Here is a 16,825-nt window from a genome sequence, read left to right as displayed (position 1 = left end):
TCTATTTTGGTTTCTCTCTCTCCTTCAGTGTCTCTCCCTCTCTCTAATTCACTTTTTCCCTATTCTGTCTCTATTTATCTTAAGACAATTTATCAAACCCTGATCATCTCTCTCTCTCTCTTCCTCTTTCTAATTCTGTCAGTGTTGCTCTGTTTTCTTTTTGCTTTTTTTCTTCCTCTCGCATGCTCTCGAGCGCACTTGCGCTCTCTCTCTCTCTCTTTTCCTCCCTCCCTCTCTCCCTCTCTCTGTTGAGCTGTGTTATGGATGGTTCCTGAGCTGAGTGTTGAATGCGGATAGAGCGTGCTGCCCTTTATTCATTTATTCTTTTGCGCTGGAGAGCGCGAGAGAGCGAGCGAGAGGAAGAGCGCGAGAGCAGGGCTGTTGATGCTGTGTTGAGCTGAGCGCCGGGTGTCTGGGGTGTCGGGGGGCTGTTTTGTCTGCTGAAGGTGGGATCTGGATGTCGACAGTTCGGTTAATGTTTCCCTCTGTTGTGTTTTTCAGGGGTGGCTCCTGCAAAGAAGAGCCCTAAACTGGTGAGTGCCATCATATTACCCATCTTCTGTCTGTCTGTCTGTCTTTTTGTCTGTCTGTCTGTACACCTCTTTCTCTCTACCCCTCCCCATTCTTCCCCTCACAGTTGCTTCCTCCCTCTATTTTTTCTGCTGTTTCCACCTGCTGTTACTCTCTGCTTCCCTCCTTTTCATCTCTCTCTCTCTCTCTCCTTTTCTCTGATGTCTCTCTCCCATTACTTTGCTGCCCTCTCTCCTCTCAGTGTGTGTATCTCCCCTGGTGAGTGTGTTTGTAAAGAGGGGCTTGTGTGTTTGGGGTGCCAATGCTGTGTGTTAGAGTTAATTGGAGGGTGTGTGTGTGTGTGTGCGCTGTGTTCTCCTGCCTGCCTGTGAGGGGGGCTTGTTTTCACTGTGCTCTCAGTGCCAGGCTCTGAGTGGTCTCTAAAGACCCTGTGGAGCTGAGAGGGCTCTATGGTGCCCCCTGTCGGAGCACACTCTATAAGGTGGATCTAATGAGAGAGACTTAAAAGTCTGCTTTTATCTGAGTTTAATATGTGCTGTCTATAGCAGTTTATAACCTAACACTGATATATATATATATATATATATATATATATATATATATATATATATATATATATATATATATATATATATATATTATTTGAATAATATTATTAGTAGTAGTAGTATTTATTAAGGATGTCCTAATCTGATTTAGTCATGTAATTCAGGATTAAGAGCCAATTCAGGTACAGCTATGGAAAAAAAATAGATCACCTAAAAATGATGAGTTTCTTTGATTTTACCAAATTAAAAAAACCCTGGAATATAATCAAGAGGAAGATAGATGATCACAAGCCATTAAAACCAAGCTGAACTGCTTGAATGTTTATGCACCAGGAGTTGCATAAAGTTATTGAAAAGCAGTGTGTAAGACTGGTGGAGAACATGCCTAGATGTATGAAAACTGTGATTTAAAAACCAGAGTTATTCCACCAAATATTAATTTCTGAACTCTCTTATTTGCATTATTTGAGGTCTGAAAGCTCTGAATCTTTTTTGTTATTTCAGCCATTTCTCATTTTGTGCAAGTAAGTGCTCTAAATGAGAATATGTTTATTTGAAATTTGGGAGAAATGTTGTCCGTAGTTTATAGAATAAAAGAACAATGTTTATTTTACTCAAACATAAACCTATAAATAGTAAAATCAGAGAAACTGATTCAGAAACTGAAGTGCTAATTTTTCCAGAGCTGTATATTGTACTATATTTTTACTGTTTTAGGTCAAGACATTATAGCTCAGCTGGCAGCATTGAGGAGAGTTCTCTGTAGGTAAATAAAAAGAGTTTAGTTAGGGTCTGCAGTTTTGGAACATTTACACCATTTAAAAGTGTCTCCTATGCTTTTTGGGCATTTATAATTCCTTTTTTTTATTTTGTAGCCTATTTATAAATGCTGTTTTTTAATATATATATATTTGCCTTCAGTTTCGTTTTTATATGAACAAACATGGAAGTAAACACTATGGGGGTTGACAAAGATTATTAATATGTTTATCAATATCCATACATTTTACAACAATTTGATATTGTAGTGTATTGTGATAGGCCTAGTATTAGTACTAATCCAAGTAGATTATAAAAAGTATTTAGTTATTGTTCATGCAAATGTTAGTACTACTACTAATCACAGTAATTCATTAATTTAGTTTTTTTTTTACATTTCTATATGTTCTTATACTGTACATATATAGTTTATCAATCATTGCATTATGATTCTTTTTTGTTGTAATAATAGCAGTCATATATTTTTCTCATATATACACATATTTTTGTGTTTGTGTATACTCCAGTGTATGCAGTGATTTTTTTTGTGTGTGTGTTTGATTATGGAATATCCTCTTCAGATCTGGTTTTATATGTTTTGCTGAGAGTATTTCTGTTAAATCCCAGGATATCTCCAAAGGACCGAGAGTGTTTTTTTTTTTATGTAGGAGTGTACAGTCAGTGATACGATCAAGAGAATGTTAGTTTCCTCTTCAGTCTGAGAGTTGCATCAATCCCTCAGGGCCTGAGAGGCTGAGCAGCCTGAGAGCCGGAGTGTCTGACTTGATGTTAAAGCCTGGATAATATATAAGGCTGCAAATCAATGACTGGACAGTGTAGTGTAGTGTAGTGTATTGAAGTGTGGTGTAGTGTAGTGTAACAACCTTGTTGCGGGTGGCAGGCTTAGGTCAAGGATACATGTAGGGTTTAGAAAATTGGTTAGAACTAGATGCACGTACATTTCTAACCTCCTCCTCTTTTTCTATTTCATCACTGCAGTGACACACACTGTACGGTAGTGGTATGTTACAGTGTGTTGTGCTGGTACAAGGTGTTGGTCATCCTCAGTGAATTCATCCCACAGGATGTTCTTTGGTTGCTGGATATTTCTGATTGGTGAACCTCTCTCACATTGAGATGTGATTAAAAACTCCAGCAGCACTGCTGTATCTGATCAACTCGTACCAGCACAACACACTCCTAACACACATACTTAGCTGTGGTCCTGTTGCATTGAAAGAAAATCCTTTAATTTTCCCAAAAATCGTCAGTGCGCCCTATAATCCGGAACACCTTATGTATGAATTCTACCAGTCAGGCATTAAGGATCAGTAAAGCCACTCCACTGAAGTGCAGCATTATAAGAGTGAGTTTTCAGTGAAGTTTCTCCAGCACTAAGGCTGAGTGCAGTGGCATTAGCATTAGCGGCTAACCACAGTGCTAGCTTTTTGCTGTTCAGAGTCAGGTAGTCTGTAGTAGACCGTAGTCTGCGTGTTTACCATGTTAAAACCAGCTACATGGGATGAACCGCTAGCTGATAGCATCCGGGGTTAGCGAAAAACTCAGGGTTCCTCAGTCTAGTGATATCGGGCAGCATTTACTAGAACCTACTGTGGCTGTCTAGTGCTGCTAACTGCAGCTGGCTAGCACTGCTAATCATGGCTAGCGTTCACCCTTGGACAAAATACTGCAATTTTAAGCATACTATAAATAAACGGAAGCGCTTTACTCGCCCAAATAAACCGTTATCAGTATAGAAATCTGTGTAGATTAGCATCCAGCTCTTGTTTAACTTTGAAAGAAAAGTTTTTTTTTTTTTTAAGAATTACTGTTTTGTTTACTTAGCCCCAAACACCCCCCCCCCCATTGAAAGTGCGCCTTATAATATTGATACAGGACTACAGTCCAGAATTTATAGATAGTTATAGAACTATACAGTGCTCCTATATGACCAGTGGCGCTGAAAAAAATTTAAGTGTAGAAACAAGGAGGTGGTTTTAATGTTATGATGTCATCATCATGTTATAATTGTGTAGGCATACATTCAGTATGTTCTGGAAATAATTCAAGCCAAATGCCACTGGTCACAATTGTTACCACTCGCTGCCCTGCTGTCCACTGAGAGTGATAATGCCTTCTATGGGGTATTCTCGGTACACACAGGACATAGTACAACTGTGGGAATTTACGTCGCCTTGCCATAGGTATGCTGGGCAACTTCACTCACAAGATAACACCTAACACTTATACAGTGGGGGTGTCCAAACTTTTGATTATTTTTTTGATTTGCTCTCCTAAAATCCCAAGTAAGCCTTCCCACAACTACTCAACAGAAAGCAGTTGTCAGTGCTCCGGCACGCTGCCCTCCTGGCGTTCACTTACTGTGTTATCAGTGTCTCATTAAAAAGCGTTCTCGGAGGAATTGTGCCTGTTGGAGGCTGTGCCTTCTCTGGAACAACGTGAGCCATCTCTGGGATTAAGGGCATTTCGTCTACTGATGAATTCCTCTCTCTGTTGATCAAGAGAAAATGAATACTGCGCGGGTTACTTACTTTCGCAGTGGCCCGCCCCTTCTTCCCATTCACTGCGACTGCTTGATCAGTTTCCGTCGAGCCTCAAAGGACCCGAAGTTTCAAGCCGGTGAAAGAAAATCCACTTTGCTTGCGCTTTAGGAGCACAGAGAGAATTCATATCTCTCGCATGCTTATGATTAAAAATTAAGCTCCCGGAATCTGTTCTAGATTTTTTTCTCAGTAACAAAGATTGTAAACAATTAGCAGCCGATGGCTGGGGCATCAAATATGTTGAAGATGTTATTAGCTTCCAGTGCAAAACTAAAGGCTTGGGTACACTACGCAATGTTTAAAATAATAGAAGATTATTAACAGTTTGGGTATCTCACACAAAACAGTAACAAACTGAATGCACTCCAAATGGTAACCATGAAAGCTCAACAGCTTGCTGCTACTGTGGTTTGCTCTTTCGTTTAGTGAGGTTAAGTTGTGTGTGAGAAAATGGGGCTTCTGTACGGTGCTACATCATTACTAGTACCAGGCTGTAGCTGCTGAAGCATTTAAAGTACAATTAAACATTTTAAAATGAAGCTGCCAAATAAGAAGCCAACTTCAGCTTCGTATGGTGGTTGCTGAAAATGTTTTGTGGAAAATTGAAAAAAGAAGCTGCCCAATAAGAACTTGTAGACAAATAGGTTCTGAATGTTATTGCTAAGAATCTATAGATAAACTGCGATGTGATTTAATGCCAGAGTTACTTGCCTGTTGGCATGGACAACTGAAGCCAGATGCTGTCGGTCACAATCATTACCACTTCACTGTGAATGGAGTCGATTAACACAGCGCTCTGTGGCGGATATTTTATGTACAAGACAGATGTTGGCTTCTTATTTGAAAATCTGCTTCACCTTAAATAATGCTTCGGCATGCTAAATACAGAATAAATACATTCATAGCTTACTAGCACCTGGATGTAGCTGCTGCATGATTTAAGGTGAAATGTAACGTTTAGAAAAGAAGCTTCCCAATAAGAAGCCAACTTCAGCTTTGTAAAGTGCTAGCTAAAAACATTGGAACACATTTTTATTTCAGCACGAAAACTAAACATCTAAGACCTTCCCTTTCATGTAGGGGGCAAGAATCATGTAGTATAACACTGGTTTATGGAAGAACCTCAGGCATGACACTGGACATTTTGAACATTTCTGATTTACTGACTTTGTTTTTACTTCTTGTCTCTCTCTATCTTCTTCTCTCTCGCCCACTCATTCACATCCACCCACACACCGATACTACCTCTAACCCACTCAATTCACCCACCCGCCCACACACTCCATTCTCCACTCGCACAAATACCCTGATGCACAGCAGCAGTTGGAGAGAAAGGACAGCCAGGGCAGCTCTCAGCACAGTGTGTCCAGCCACCGCAGTGCCCCCTCGGACTCCTCACCGCTCCACGCCACACAGGCCCTGCCCAACGAGACGGCGGCCCCACCCGCCCCGGTCCAGCCCCTGCCTGGCCTCCCTCAGCAGGACGTCCCGGCAGACGGCACCCTCGCCAAGAAACCAGACCCCTTCAAGATCTGGGCCCAGTCCAGGAGCATGTATGAAAGTAGGCGTAAGTAATATGGGATTTTGGTGGCGGGTGCTTGGGGAGCTGGGTCTCTGGGGAGCTGCTGCTGGGTCCTTTGGGAAAGTGGAGAGAAGGGTAGGTGACAAGTAGTGGGAAGAGGGGGAGTAACATGCTGGAGGTGTTGAGCGGGACTATATTTGGATTTGAAAGTGCATGCTTAGCTTGTTTATTTTAAGGTTGTTTGATGTTCTTTCTTTCTAACCCAATTTGAAGGCATTCCCTTTTTTGGATTGATAGGGCTGTTTATTGGCAAGAACCTTGAAAGACATTGTATGTCATGATACAGGAGTTACGATTTAATGTATTGGTGTTTATCGCAATACTTTTAAACAACAGCAAAGAAAACTTTAAAACAGCAACTCATCATCTACATAAAATCCAAACATTAAATTCCTATACTATATTAGCCAAAAGCACTGGCCTATTTAGTGACTTTTCAATCAGATCTTTGACCTCTTGTCAAATCTGTATTGACCCGTCTTGTGGGATTTTCTATTTCAAGCAGAGTAAGAAATTGGTCTGTTTATGCCACTGGGGTGTTGTGGCAATCAGTATTGGTAAAAAAAAGTGCCAACAGCTAATGCGAGATTAACATCAAAGAGCATGATAGAGTTCTGCATCGATTTAGCTCACATTTAGCCTTTTGATGTCTAGATGTGCACTCCCGGAAACTGCCCTGCCACTTGCCTTAACTTCCTTTCGGGGCTTTGAGCCAAACTTGCAGTGAGCGAAACAGCCTTCTGTGAAAACCATTAGCCCACTGCAAGACTCTTCTGTGTGTTTTTGCTGTCAGGGACCATTATGCTTTAGTGCTGGGCTGTCCACACTTTGTGTAGTTCTAATTAGCCGGGTTCGCTTACTTCGGACCTTTTCACAAAGGCGCGAGAAATCAACTTGTGGCTCCTAGCCCTTCTGACCAATTACATCCCATCCTGCCATCAGTGATCTTACACGCATCGGTGCCCCGTAAAAACGTCTCTGACAAACGTGTGTGTAATTGGTGGCGATGGAACGTGGCGAAATCCCATATTTCTTTCATGTCTGTGTGGTGCAGACGTGGATGGACGATTGGGCTAATTAGCAGGAATATCCTTCTGCGGCTGTCGGGAGGTTGCGGGAGTTGAAGGCTCAGCTCTCAGGTCGGGAGATTTCAGTGGCTAATCATTCCTCCAGTGCCCCCTGCTTTCATGCTGCTCTTTCATTATTGAACGCCTTTAAGCAAAAGAGGGGGCTGGAACCGGCAGCACCGCCCACGGAACCTAGCAGAGGAGGGAGAATAGAAGAGGAGCTGAGAGATGAAGACAACGAGACGAGACGCGTTGAGAAGAAACTGTAGAGAAAAGGGAAAGGGTTGCTTCTGACAAGGCTTATTGGCTTTGTGTTTTCTTTATAGCCAGGATTCAGTTTTTTTGAGCTCAGGCCTCCACAGTCAGCCACGGTTCAGAGTCTCTGAATCGAATTAGAAGGGGATGAATGAGATTCTGATCGATCTACTGTTGTGAAGCCAGCTGAGGTCCGATATGGCCTGGCTTGTGCACCCGAGTGGGTGTTTCGGAATTTAGCTTAAGCACACAAAAGTATCATTAAGTAACTGCAGTTTAAGTGAATGTAGCTTGAAAGCTTGGGCAAGTCGTCATGCGCAATTTGGGGGCTCATTCCGGCAGCCTAATGGAGATGGAATGATCTGGGCTGATCTCTCCTAGCCGTGACCATTTTATATGCCTGCAGAGGTACCCACACCACTGCTTCTTGATTGGCTGGGTAATGGACACTGCTGTCCGGACTACTAACAAGAGCACAGCTTGTCCAGATCAAGCTGGCCTTGATTATTTGGGCAGCACAAGGGAACATTGTGAGAGGGGGAGCCTTTTTCAGGTTTGAGTCAAGAAAATAACAAAAGGGATTTTTCCCCAGGTTATTAGCATGTCCTGAACTGGTCTTTTCCCCCTTGAAACAGTACATTGGCCTTTTAAACCTGTCACTTGCTTTCAAAAAAATCAAATTACTAAGACATGATGAGGCAGGTTTTCTGTCTTATCCCATGGCATGTGGTCCATACAACTGGTCCAACTGTCTGTGCTCAATCCAATTCCACAGTGGAACCATGCAGAATCCAGGCATTAACACTGTTAACAAACGTGTTGTTTGGGCTTCCTTTCTCTCTGCTGTAGGAAGGAGGGAGGGTAGAACACTGCATTCCTAATTGTCGATTCTGTGGACAGATTGCAGCCCAAGCTGCTCCTACTCCTGGTGCTCCCACATTGCTTCCTGCTGCATCGGCTTGGCCCTGCAATGGAGGAAAGTCTGTTCTCAGAACAGACAGCTTCCTGATACCCAAATCCCAGTCATATGCCAGACAACAAAAGTGATCTCAGGATGGAGTCAGAGTAACTCCCAGTAACTCCCTGTGGCACTCAGAATCTGTGGCAGGGTACCCCAACTTGGGCTTATCCACAGTCTAAAACTGTTATACTCTTAAAAGTTAAACCTTAGCCTTGTACTTAACCTCTAACCTCTCTAAACTGAGAGTTAAAACATCTGCAGATCGTCAGTAAGAGACTAACCTTACTGACATTGCATGAGTCTCTGTGCCTGCAAATTGCCTTCTGTGTCTTAGCAGCTCACATTGATTTTGAAACCTCACATCTGGTGGGATATCCTTTAAGTGGTGGGTGACTAAGCTTTCACTCGAGAAGCCTAAAGACTGACACCCTGCCGATGCATGCTAGTACACATGTCAAAAGAAGGGATGGCATTACTATCACTCGTTTTAGCTGATTTGACATGGAGCTGTGGAAGCTAACCGTGTCTTCTCAGCTGAGTGATGTTGAAGCCCAAGGGCAAGGAGGCATCAAACAGGTTTGGTCCTTCAGAGAAGCTCCGAAATGGGTCAGATTTCACAGAGGTCAACCTGTGTATGCCTGTACTCTCGGATGTCCTCCATTATGTCTGAAGTTTCCTTTTTTATCTTTGTATTATACTTGGGTGTCAGGAGGCTGTATGCCGTGAATAGGGTACTTTGGCAAAGTCATGGAAATGAATTAGTTCTGGGTGTTGCTAAATTATATGGCAGGTGTATTGTAGATAAAAAAAATAAATAGGAACTTTTAGATTTTGTTCTTTGTTCCATTCCTCTCTAGTGCTTTATATTATACTCTCTAATAGTACTTTCACCTTATTCTAGGTGTAATACACTAGGTGTATTGCCACTCTGACTAACAACTACAAGGCTTTACTGAAGATTGACAAGGTCCTGCCGTTTGAAGCTGAACTTGCCTTAAGTTTAATTGGGTCCAGCCACAGGTGCTACTGTTATAAAAACCATGACGTTCTTAGCTATCACAATTTTGCTATATGTCGCCTTCGCTTTTTGCCGCCGTCCCCAGCAGTCCTTTCACTCGATAGCAGGGAACCGGACAGAGTGATTCAGACCATTTGCGTCATGCTGCAGGTGAATTGATCATGGCCTTGGGCCATTTTTCCTTTTGCAGTGCCAGATTACCAAGAGCAGGATATTTTCCTGTGGAGGAAAGACACAGGCTTCGGCTTCCGGATCCTTGGAGGGAACGAGGCAGGAGAACCGGTGAGTAATTTCATTCATCTTTAATCATCTGCATACTGCAGCCTGCATATTGTACTTGACCCTCATTTCCAAAAGTTTGTAGATGCCTTCTGATCCAGCATTTCTTCTAAAATCAAGGGTATACACAGGGACTCTGTAGTAATTGCTTTACATTGCATATTGGAACATTGCTGTGAAGTATTGATTGCTTTTGGACTGGAATTGCAAGTGAGGTCAGTTTCTAATTGACACTGAGTGATCACGGAAATGCCAATCCAGCTCAGTCCAGAAAAATAGGATATTCCAGATAGTATAGTTCCAGTGTATAGGTAATAGGATTCACCCAGCATTGGGTATGATAGCCTTATGCTCCTGTGCTTCTCTAAGTAGATTACACAAGCTGTGATTGGTCAAAAATCATTCTCTAAAGCAAAAATGCACATTTCTAAGTCTTGTGGGGTCTTCCAAATCCAAATTCTGATCTTGTAAGCCTGCTGATGACCACCCTTGTCTGCAGATAGATAGGAGAGAGACATAAAGGCATTGATTTTAGTTGTAATCTGTGATCTTGTGAGGTGAAGCTTCTTTAGGAGTGTAGCAGTCATTAATTATCGATTGTCAGTCAGCTAGCCTTGATTCCAGTCTCCGTTGCCGACCTCTGGTCTTGGTGATTGATTGATTGATTAGATGCTAATTTGTCTTAGACAAGGTTTTGTGAATTGTCTCACTCTGGCTAGAGGTGGATGTGGCTATTTATGGCTAGGGAATTACATTGTAAATAACAGTAGGTCAGCCACTAAGTGGTACAGTGGTGGAAATTGGTAAGTCTACACTGTTCTCCACTCTACTCTGTTCCATTTTTAGACCCAAATGGAACTAATCCCGTTTGTTAAACTCAAGTTGAAGTCTGAATTCTCAGCATACTTGAAAGGTCTCCACAATGTTGGCCATTAAAAATTCTAATTAGAGGAGTCAGAGACTCACCAGCTGTTCTCTACAAAGACAGATCTCAAGGCTTTTGAAGTTTTTTCCAAATGTAGTGGAGCAGGCATGCTTGGCAGGCCTCAACCCTCAGCCTTTACAGTTTGTTTATGACATCCGTTTCCATGTCCAATGCTGCATGCCGCATTACGCAACCTTGGCAGGTCTTGGGAGAAGGACTAGTAAAAGCATCCCCTGCCGGTGCGTGGTCGAGTGCTTGCTAGATCCCGGCGAATCAGTTGCTTCTTTCATCTCGGCTGTGCCGACACGTCTGGGAAGAGAAAATAAAATATCTCCCTGGCCACCCATGTTCTCCGTTAAAGAAGCCAAGTTTGTTGGAAACTTGTTCAAACCGGCATGCTGCTTTCTTGGACGTTGTTTCTTGGGGCGAAAGGAATAAAATGGCTCCAGTGAGATTTTATTCTTTGGCTGAGACGGTAACGGGATTTGGTCCCAGACATTCCATGAGGGGGTTTATTTGTATGGCAACCATCACTCATAAATTTATGCCCAAAATAAGCAAAAATTTGGGCACACAAGGACAACCAGGACTACTGTTGCCGCCAGGGCCGTTTCAAGGCATTTCAGGGCCCCAAGCAAAGTGCCTTTCTTTTCTGGCTTTCTGATGGATAACTCTGTCTCGTATCTGTTGATGTTTAATATTTTTCCAGCTGCAGGAAACACAAACCTCACTGGCTGGCTACTGTCAGCAACTAGTCAGCAACTGGTGGGAGAAGCTCCCTTGAGGGGGATTTTGACAACAGTGTAGTTGGACTTTCCTGCATTTACCATGACAGAATTTAAAAGGGGGCTCACACAGTTTGTCGTTGCATTCAGTTCATAATCAGTCACTGTCAGGGGCAATCTCAGGGCCCTAGGCAATTGATTGGCTTGCTTGCCTTGTTGCAACGGGCCTGGTTACCACCACCTCCTTCCACTGTTGCCACAATCACCGTGATGTTATTCATGAGATGCTTGGACCTGTATCTCCTGGACCTGTAGCTTTAAGTTTTGCGGTCAGCAAAGCCTTTCAGAATATGTCATCCATCAATCTTTGCAGGGCTGCACGTTTCTTCTGAGGTGCATCAGAATCACGTCTGATGAGCATCACATCTTAACATGCAATAACTTGCAATACAGACCAAAAACAAGCATCCATTTCTTCATCCATTGCTGTGTTTGAAAAACGTTACAGTTAAAACAACTGGTCAATGCTACCCATTTAGTAAAATTTGTAAACTGAGATGCAAGCAGTGTTATCCAGACTTCTATTTGTTTTGGATAGTATGCAGTGCCAACATTTGCATTGAAGCCATTAGGACCCCGGGTCAAGACCCTTATTTCAATCATTGTGAAGGAGAAATCAAGTCAAGTTTCTCTACAATGGACTATTCCACTCCACAGACGCTTGAGTTGGCTTTAGAACGAGTTAACTGAATCTCCTTTCACTGCATTCAGGAGAACAAATGCTGGAATTCTCCTTTAACCCAAATGGGTCTGAGATATTTCCCTGGTTTGCATGGTATATTGCCTCTTTAGAACTTTAGAAGTCTTTAGAAGTCCACACCTTTTTGTCGTAGTTACCCTCATTTTTATTGGCCCTACAACTGAACCCTGTGGGACTCCGCAAGATATACCAAACCAAATGGTTACCAAATAATGATCACCAGCATGTTTGTGTTGTATTCTGTCTAGATTTACATCGGTCACATTGTAAAATACGGAGCAGCGGATGAAGATGGTCGACTGCGATCTGGAGATGAGCTCATTTGCGTGGACGGAACGGCCGTTGTGGGAAAGTCTCATCAGCTGGTGGTGCAGCTAATGCAACAAGCGGCCAAGCAGGGCCACGTTAACCTGACAGTCAGACGCAAGACTGGATACGGAGGTAAGCTCTATTACTATTACCTGTATAATTACTACGTCATATTATAAGTGGTGAGCACCCACCATATACTGTATGGTGGGCACTAGATGATATGTCGTGAACTCTAGACACTATGTGGCAAGCACCATATACTGTGTGGTGAGCACTAGATACGTCCATGTGCACTAGCTACTGTGTATTGAGTACTAGATTCTATGTGGGGAGCACCAGATACTATGTGGTGAGTAATAGATACTATAAATTGAGCACCAGATACTATGTGGTGAGCACCAGATAGTGTTTTGAGTACTTTATGCTATATAGTGAACACCAGATACTATGTAATGAGAACTAGACACTATGTGTTAAACACTAGATACTGTGTAGTGAGCACCAGATACTATGTAGTGTGAGTATTAGATACTATGTAGTGATAACCAGATGCTATGTAGTGAGGACTAGATACTATGTAGTGAGCAGCAGATACTATGTGGTGAGCACCAGATACTAACAATGTGGTGAGCACCAGATACTAACAATGTGGTGAGCTCCAGATACTAACTATGTGGTGATCACTAAATACAGTGAGCACCAGAAAATACTGTGTGGTGAGTTCTGTATAGTGAGCATCGGATACTTTTTGGTGATACTATATACTATATAGTGAGCACCAGAAACTATGCGGTGAGCACCAGATACTGTGTGGTGAGTACTATGTACTATGTAGTGAGCACCAGATACATCTATGTGTTAAACACCAGACACTGTGGTGAGAACTAGACACTAATTGGTGAGCACCAGATACGAGTATGTGGTAAACACCAAGTAATGTGTGGTGAGGACCAGATACTATGTGGTGAGCACCAGATATGTCTATTTGGTAAACACCAGACATTGTGTGGTGAGAACTAGATGCTACTTGGTGAGCAATAGATGCTATATTGTGAGTACCATATACTCTGTGTTGCGCACCAGATTTAAATATGAAAATAAAACACTGTTCACTAGTCCACATAGTATCTGGTGCTCACTACATAGTATCTAGTGTGCACCACATAGTATCTAGTGTTCACTACATAGTATCTAGTGATTACAACATGTCCCTTTAGGGTTATGATGTTCAAACCATTCCCACACATAATCCATAAACCAAACTGTTCTTCTGAAACTGGATTCAAGTCAGACAACCCCCCAAAAAATCCCCCTAATATAGTATTCAAGCCCTCCCCTGCGAAGCTCTATGACCTTAATGGGGTTCTGAATAATGCAGATTCCATAATAATTAATCTGCCCTGGACATATTTTATATATATGAGAGTTCACAGCACATGTTAATGAAGGAGTCATTGCGGAACGGGCTTCTCTCTGCGTCTGATTTCTCACTAAACTCAGGGTTTTTTCTTTTTTTTTGTGTCAGCGCTGGAGGCTGATGTGCTGCACAGTTGCATAGTTTCATGTTTTCCCTGCTTTAGCAAGACTTATTTACCATCTTTAGCTAATTACTTCTGTCAGTCAGGTGTAGCACGAGCAGAACCCAGACAGAACATCCTCAGGACCACAAATAAAAACCTGTAATTTGGCAAAAAACAAGTTTACATAAATTTATCACCCTATAAACCAAGTGTAGTCAGTCAGCCAGGAAGAAATGTTCGTAAATTTGCGTTTAAGCTACAAGGCCAATGGAAATTTCTCCAGTTTCTCCGGCATTGTGAACATTTACTTGATTAACATTTAAACCACTTGAGTTTTAGTATAACAAAGGACATTATTCAACATCCAAACTGAAAGCAATGCTAAAGTCTTGAACCACATTTCCATGGTTCCATACAAGCAGATTCACTTTTAAAAGAGAAAAAATGACACAAGGGATAGAAGAACCAATTTTGCTTGCCCAAAGAACCATGTTTGGGAGATTCGAAAATGTACATTAATATAATGAAAAGTTTCTAAACCAGGCCCTATATGATGTACAGGACCATGTCAGTTCCTGAATCAGCTTCTCTGATTTAGCTTTTTATAGGTATATTTTTGAGTAAAATGAACATTGTTGTTTTATTCTACAAACTGCGGACAACATTTACAAATTCCAAATAGAAATATTGTCATTTAGAGCATTTATTTGCAGAAAACGAGAAATAACTGAAATAACAAAAAAGATGCAGAGCTTTCAGACCTCAAATAATGCAAAGAAAACAAGTTCATATTCATAAAGTATGTTTTAAGATCTAAGAAATCAATATTTAGTGGAATAACCCTGGTTTTTAATCACAGTTTTCATGCATCCTGGCATGTTCTCCTCCACCAGTCTTACACACTGCTTTTGGAGAACTTTATGCTACTCACTCCTGGTGCAAAAATTCAAGCAGTTCAGCTTGGTTTGATGGCATTAAGAAAAATAAGTAAAACACAAATAAAACAAGTGAAAGAAAGTTAGGAATAAGTTAAAAATTCTCATAGTATTACTTTAATTATTTCAAATTTAGACATTTAGATACAATATATATATATAGATCGCTCTGGAAAAAATAAGAGGTTCTTTAAATTTACCAAATTGAAAACCTCTGGAGGAAGATGGATGATTGCAAGCCATCAAACCAAGGTAAACTGCTTGAATTTTTGCACCAGGAGTGAGTAGCATGAAGTTATCCAAAAGCAGTGTGTAAGACTGGTGGAGGAGAACATGCCAAGATGCATAAAACTCTAAATGACAATATTTATATTTGAAATTTGGGAGAAATATTGTCTGTACTTGTAACAATGTTCATGTTCAATGTTCATGTTACTCAAACATATATCTTTAAATAGCAAAATCAGAGAAACTGAAACTCTGATCTAGAAGTTTTATGTGTGAAAACGCTCTTTATCTTGGGTGAGAAAACAAGCTTAAATGTCCGACTTCATCCCGAAACCCCATTAGAGCGGTCCAGACATGTGTTTGCTCATTTGTTGCGAGAGAAGAATGCCATGGCAGCCTTGACTGCGAGCAAACAGCAGTCGTAAACGTGATTGAGCGCTCCCCAGTCCTTCCCTGTCCCGCCCGCTGATGAGAAAGGGCGGCCTAGACGTGATGACGCTCCACCTCACCCCAATTTAGCTCATAAATCTCCCCACACCCTCCCGCTCCCATTACTCCCAAAACACCGGTTTGTCATGTCGCTCGGTGGCGGCAGCGGAGTGGCTGATGTGTCGCAGCAGCTCCGGTGGACTGTATGAAAATGAAAATAGGTCAGAGCGCTGCATTTAGCGCAGCGTGCTCCCCGTAGACTCTGCCTGTTATTATTGGGCTGCTGCTGCTTAAATGGAGTCTACTGTATTGTTTATCGGGAGGGGAGGCTTGTCTGATTTCATCAGACGGTGCGTCTATGAAGCCTTTGATGTTTCAGCAGATCCTCGTCTTCGTCTGGGTTGTACAGTAATACAAAGGGATCGTATTCAAAAGATGAGTCAGAGTAAAGTCAAGTACCCATCAGCAAAGTTATTGCGGAGTTCTTGCTTTCCATATCTTTATGGAGCACCACTTTATACAGTATACATAATTTAACCTATAGATTTCGTAATATATCAGCTTTTATATGGACTGGTGTCTATATAATAGGTTATAGGGGTGGGATAAAATATCAATTTTGTGATAGATCATATTGTTTTTGCTTGTGATACATTATATTGAAGCATTTTTATTGAAACATAGGCGCTTTTAACTCCTTAAGACACAATTTCTTTTCTCTCTTTCTTTTTCTTTGTGAGTTGTATATGATGCTGCACATGAAACCATGACCATGTTCCTCAACCTCCATGGTCTTCAGTAGCTAGTAAAAGAAAAGCCTCAGAAATATGTTTCGATCAGGAAAAGCACTACGTCAACCTGTGAATTAGTATTCATGGCCCCGCCCACCTTGGCTCGCGTCCGCCCACAGACAGAGCTGAAGCCACACAGGCATGTCTCGTCAGATAGGAACTAACTAACAGTGCTAGTAACAGCATGGAAGTTTGTTCCTGTGTTATTTGTGCAAATATCACATCAGTGTTAAACGCTTTGTCCAGTAATACAGAGCTAAGTAACAAATGGTTGGAATTTGTCTATAGGGAACACCACAATTGAAGTACAATTGAGATAGGTAGGTGTATGTTTAGAACAGTTCTGTTTCACTACTTAAAAGTAAAAATCCAGCCCAGGTTTTTTTTTTTCTCCCAACTGCCATGGCCGGCTCTGCTGTGGCTCAGCCAAAAAAACCCTGTGGTGGATTTTTACTTTCTAGACCTGGACTACCCACCTCTGTATGTAAGTAACTATAGGTTTACATAGGATCTCCGGTGGATTTTGTGTTTTACAGAGACTCTAAGACTAGATCCGTGGCTGAACTGCACGTAACGTGACATTGCAAAGACTGTTATTAGTGTAAAAATGTCTTTATTCTTAACATTTTTCTAATT

The 16,825-nt window shown here is 41.7% G+C and overlaps 2 protein-coding genes across 11 annotated transcripts in view; one reads left to right on the top strand and one right to left on the bottom strand.

Annotated features, from left to right (window-relative positions):
* The window catches only part of LOC103029679 (solute carrier family 2, facilitated glucose transporter member 9-like), a 1,095,244-nt gene that overhangs the window by 659,002 nt on the left and 419,417 nt on the right, over positions 1–16,825 (bottom strand). The gene's annotated exons all lie outside the window — the stretch shown is intronic.
* magi1b (membrane associated guanylate kinase, WW and PDZ domain containing 1b) overlaps positions 1–16,825 on the top strand; it is a 205,967-nt gene that overhangs the window by 163,017 nt on the left and 26,125 nt on the right. For 4 of the 6 annotated variants that reach the window (XM_049471426.1, XM_049471425.1, XM_007256431.4 and 1 more), the window contains 4 exons: positions 502–533; positions 5,720–5,969; positions 9,476–9,567; positions 12,223–12,415. In XM_049471426.1, the coding sequence (XP_049327383.1) occupies positions 502–533; positions 5,720–5,969; positions 9,476–9,567; positions 12,223–12,415 (567 nt within the window). The remainder of the gene's footprint in view (positions 1–501; positions 534–5,719; positions 5,970–9,475; positions 9,568–12,222; positions 12,416–16,825) is intronic. The other 2 variants (XM_049471423.1, XM_049471424.1) reach the window with 2 other exon arrangements.

Source organism: Astyanax mexicanus, chromosome 24 (genome assembly GCF_023375975.1).
Source record: "Astyanax mexicanus isolate ESR-SI-001 chromosome 24, AstMex3_surface, whole genome shotgun sequence".
NCBI classification, from domain to species: Eukaryota; Metazoa; Chordata; class Actinopteri; order Characiformes; family Acestrorhamphidae; genus Astyanax; species Astyanax mexicanus.
This window is presented reverse-complemented; position numbering and strand designations above follow the sequence as displayed.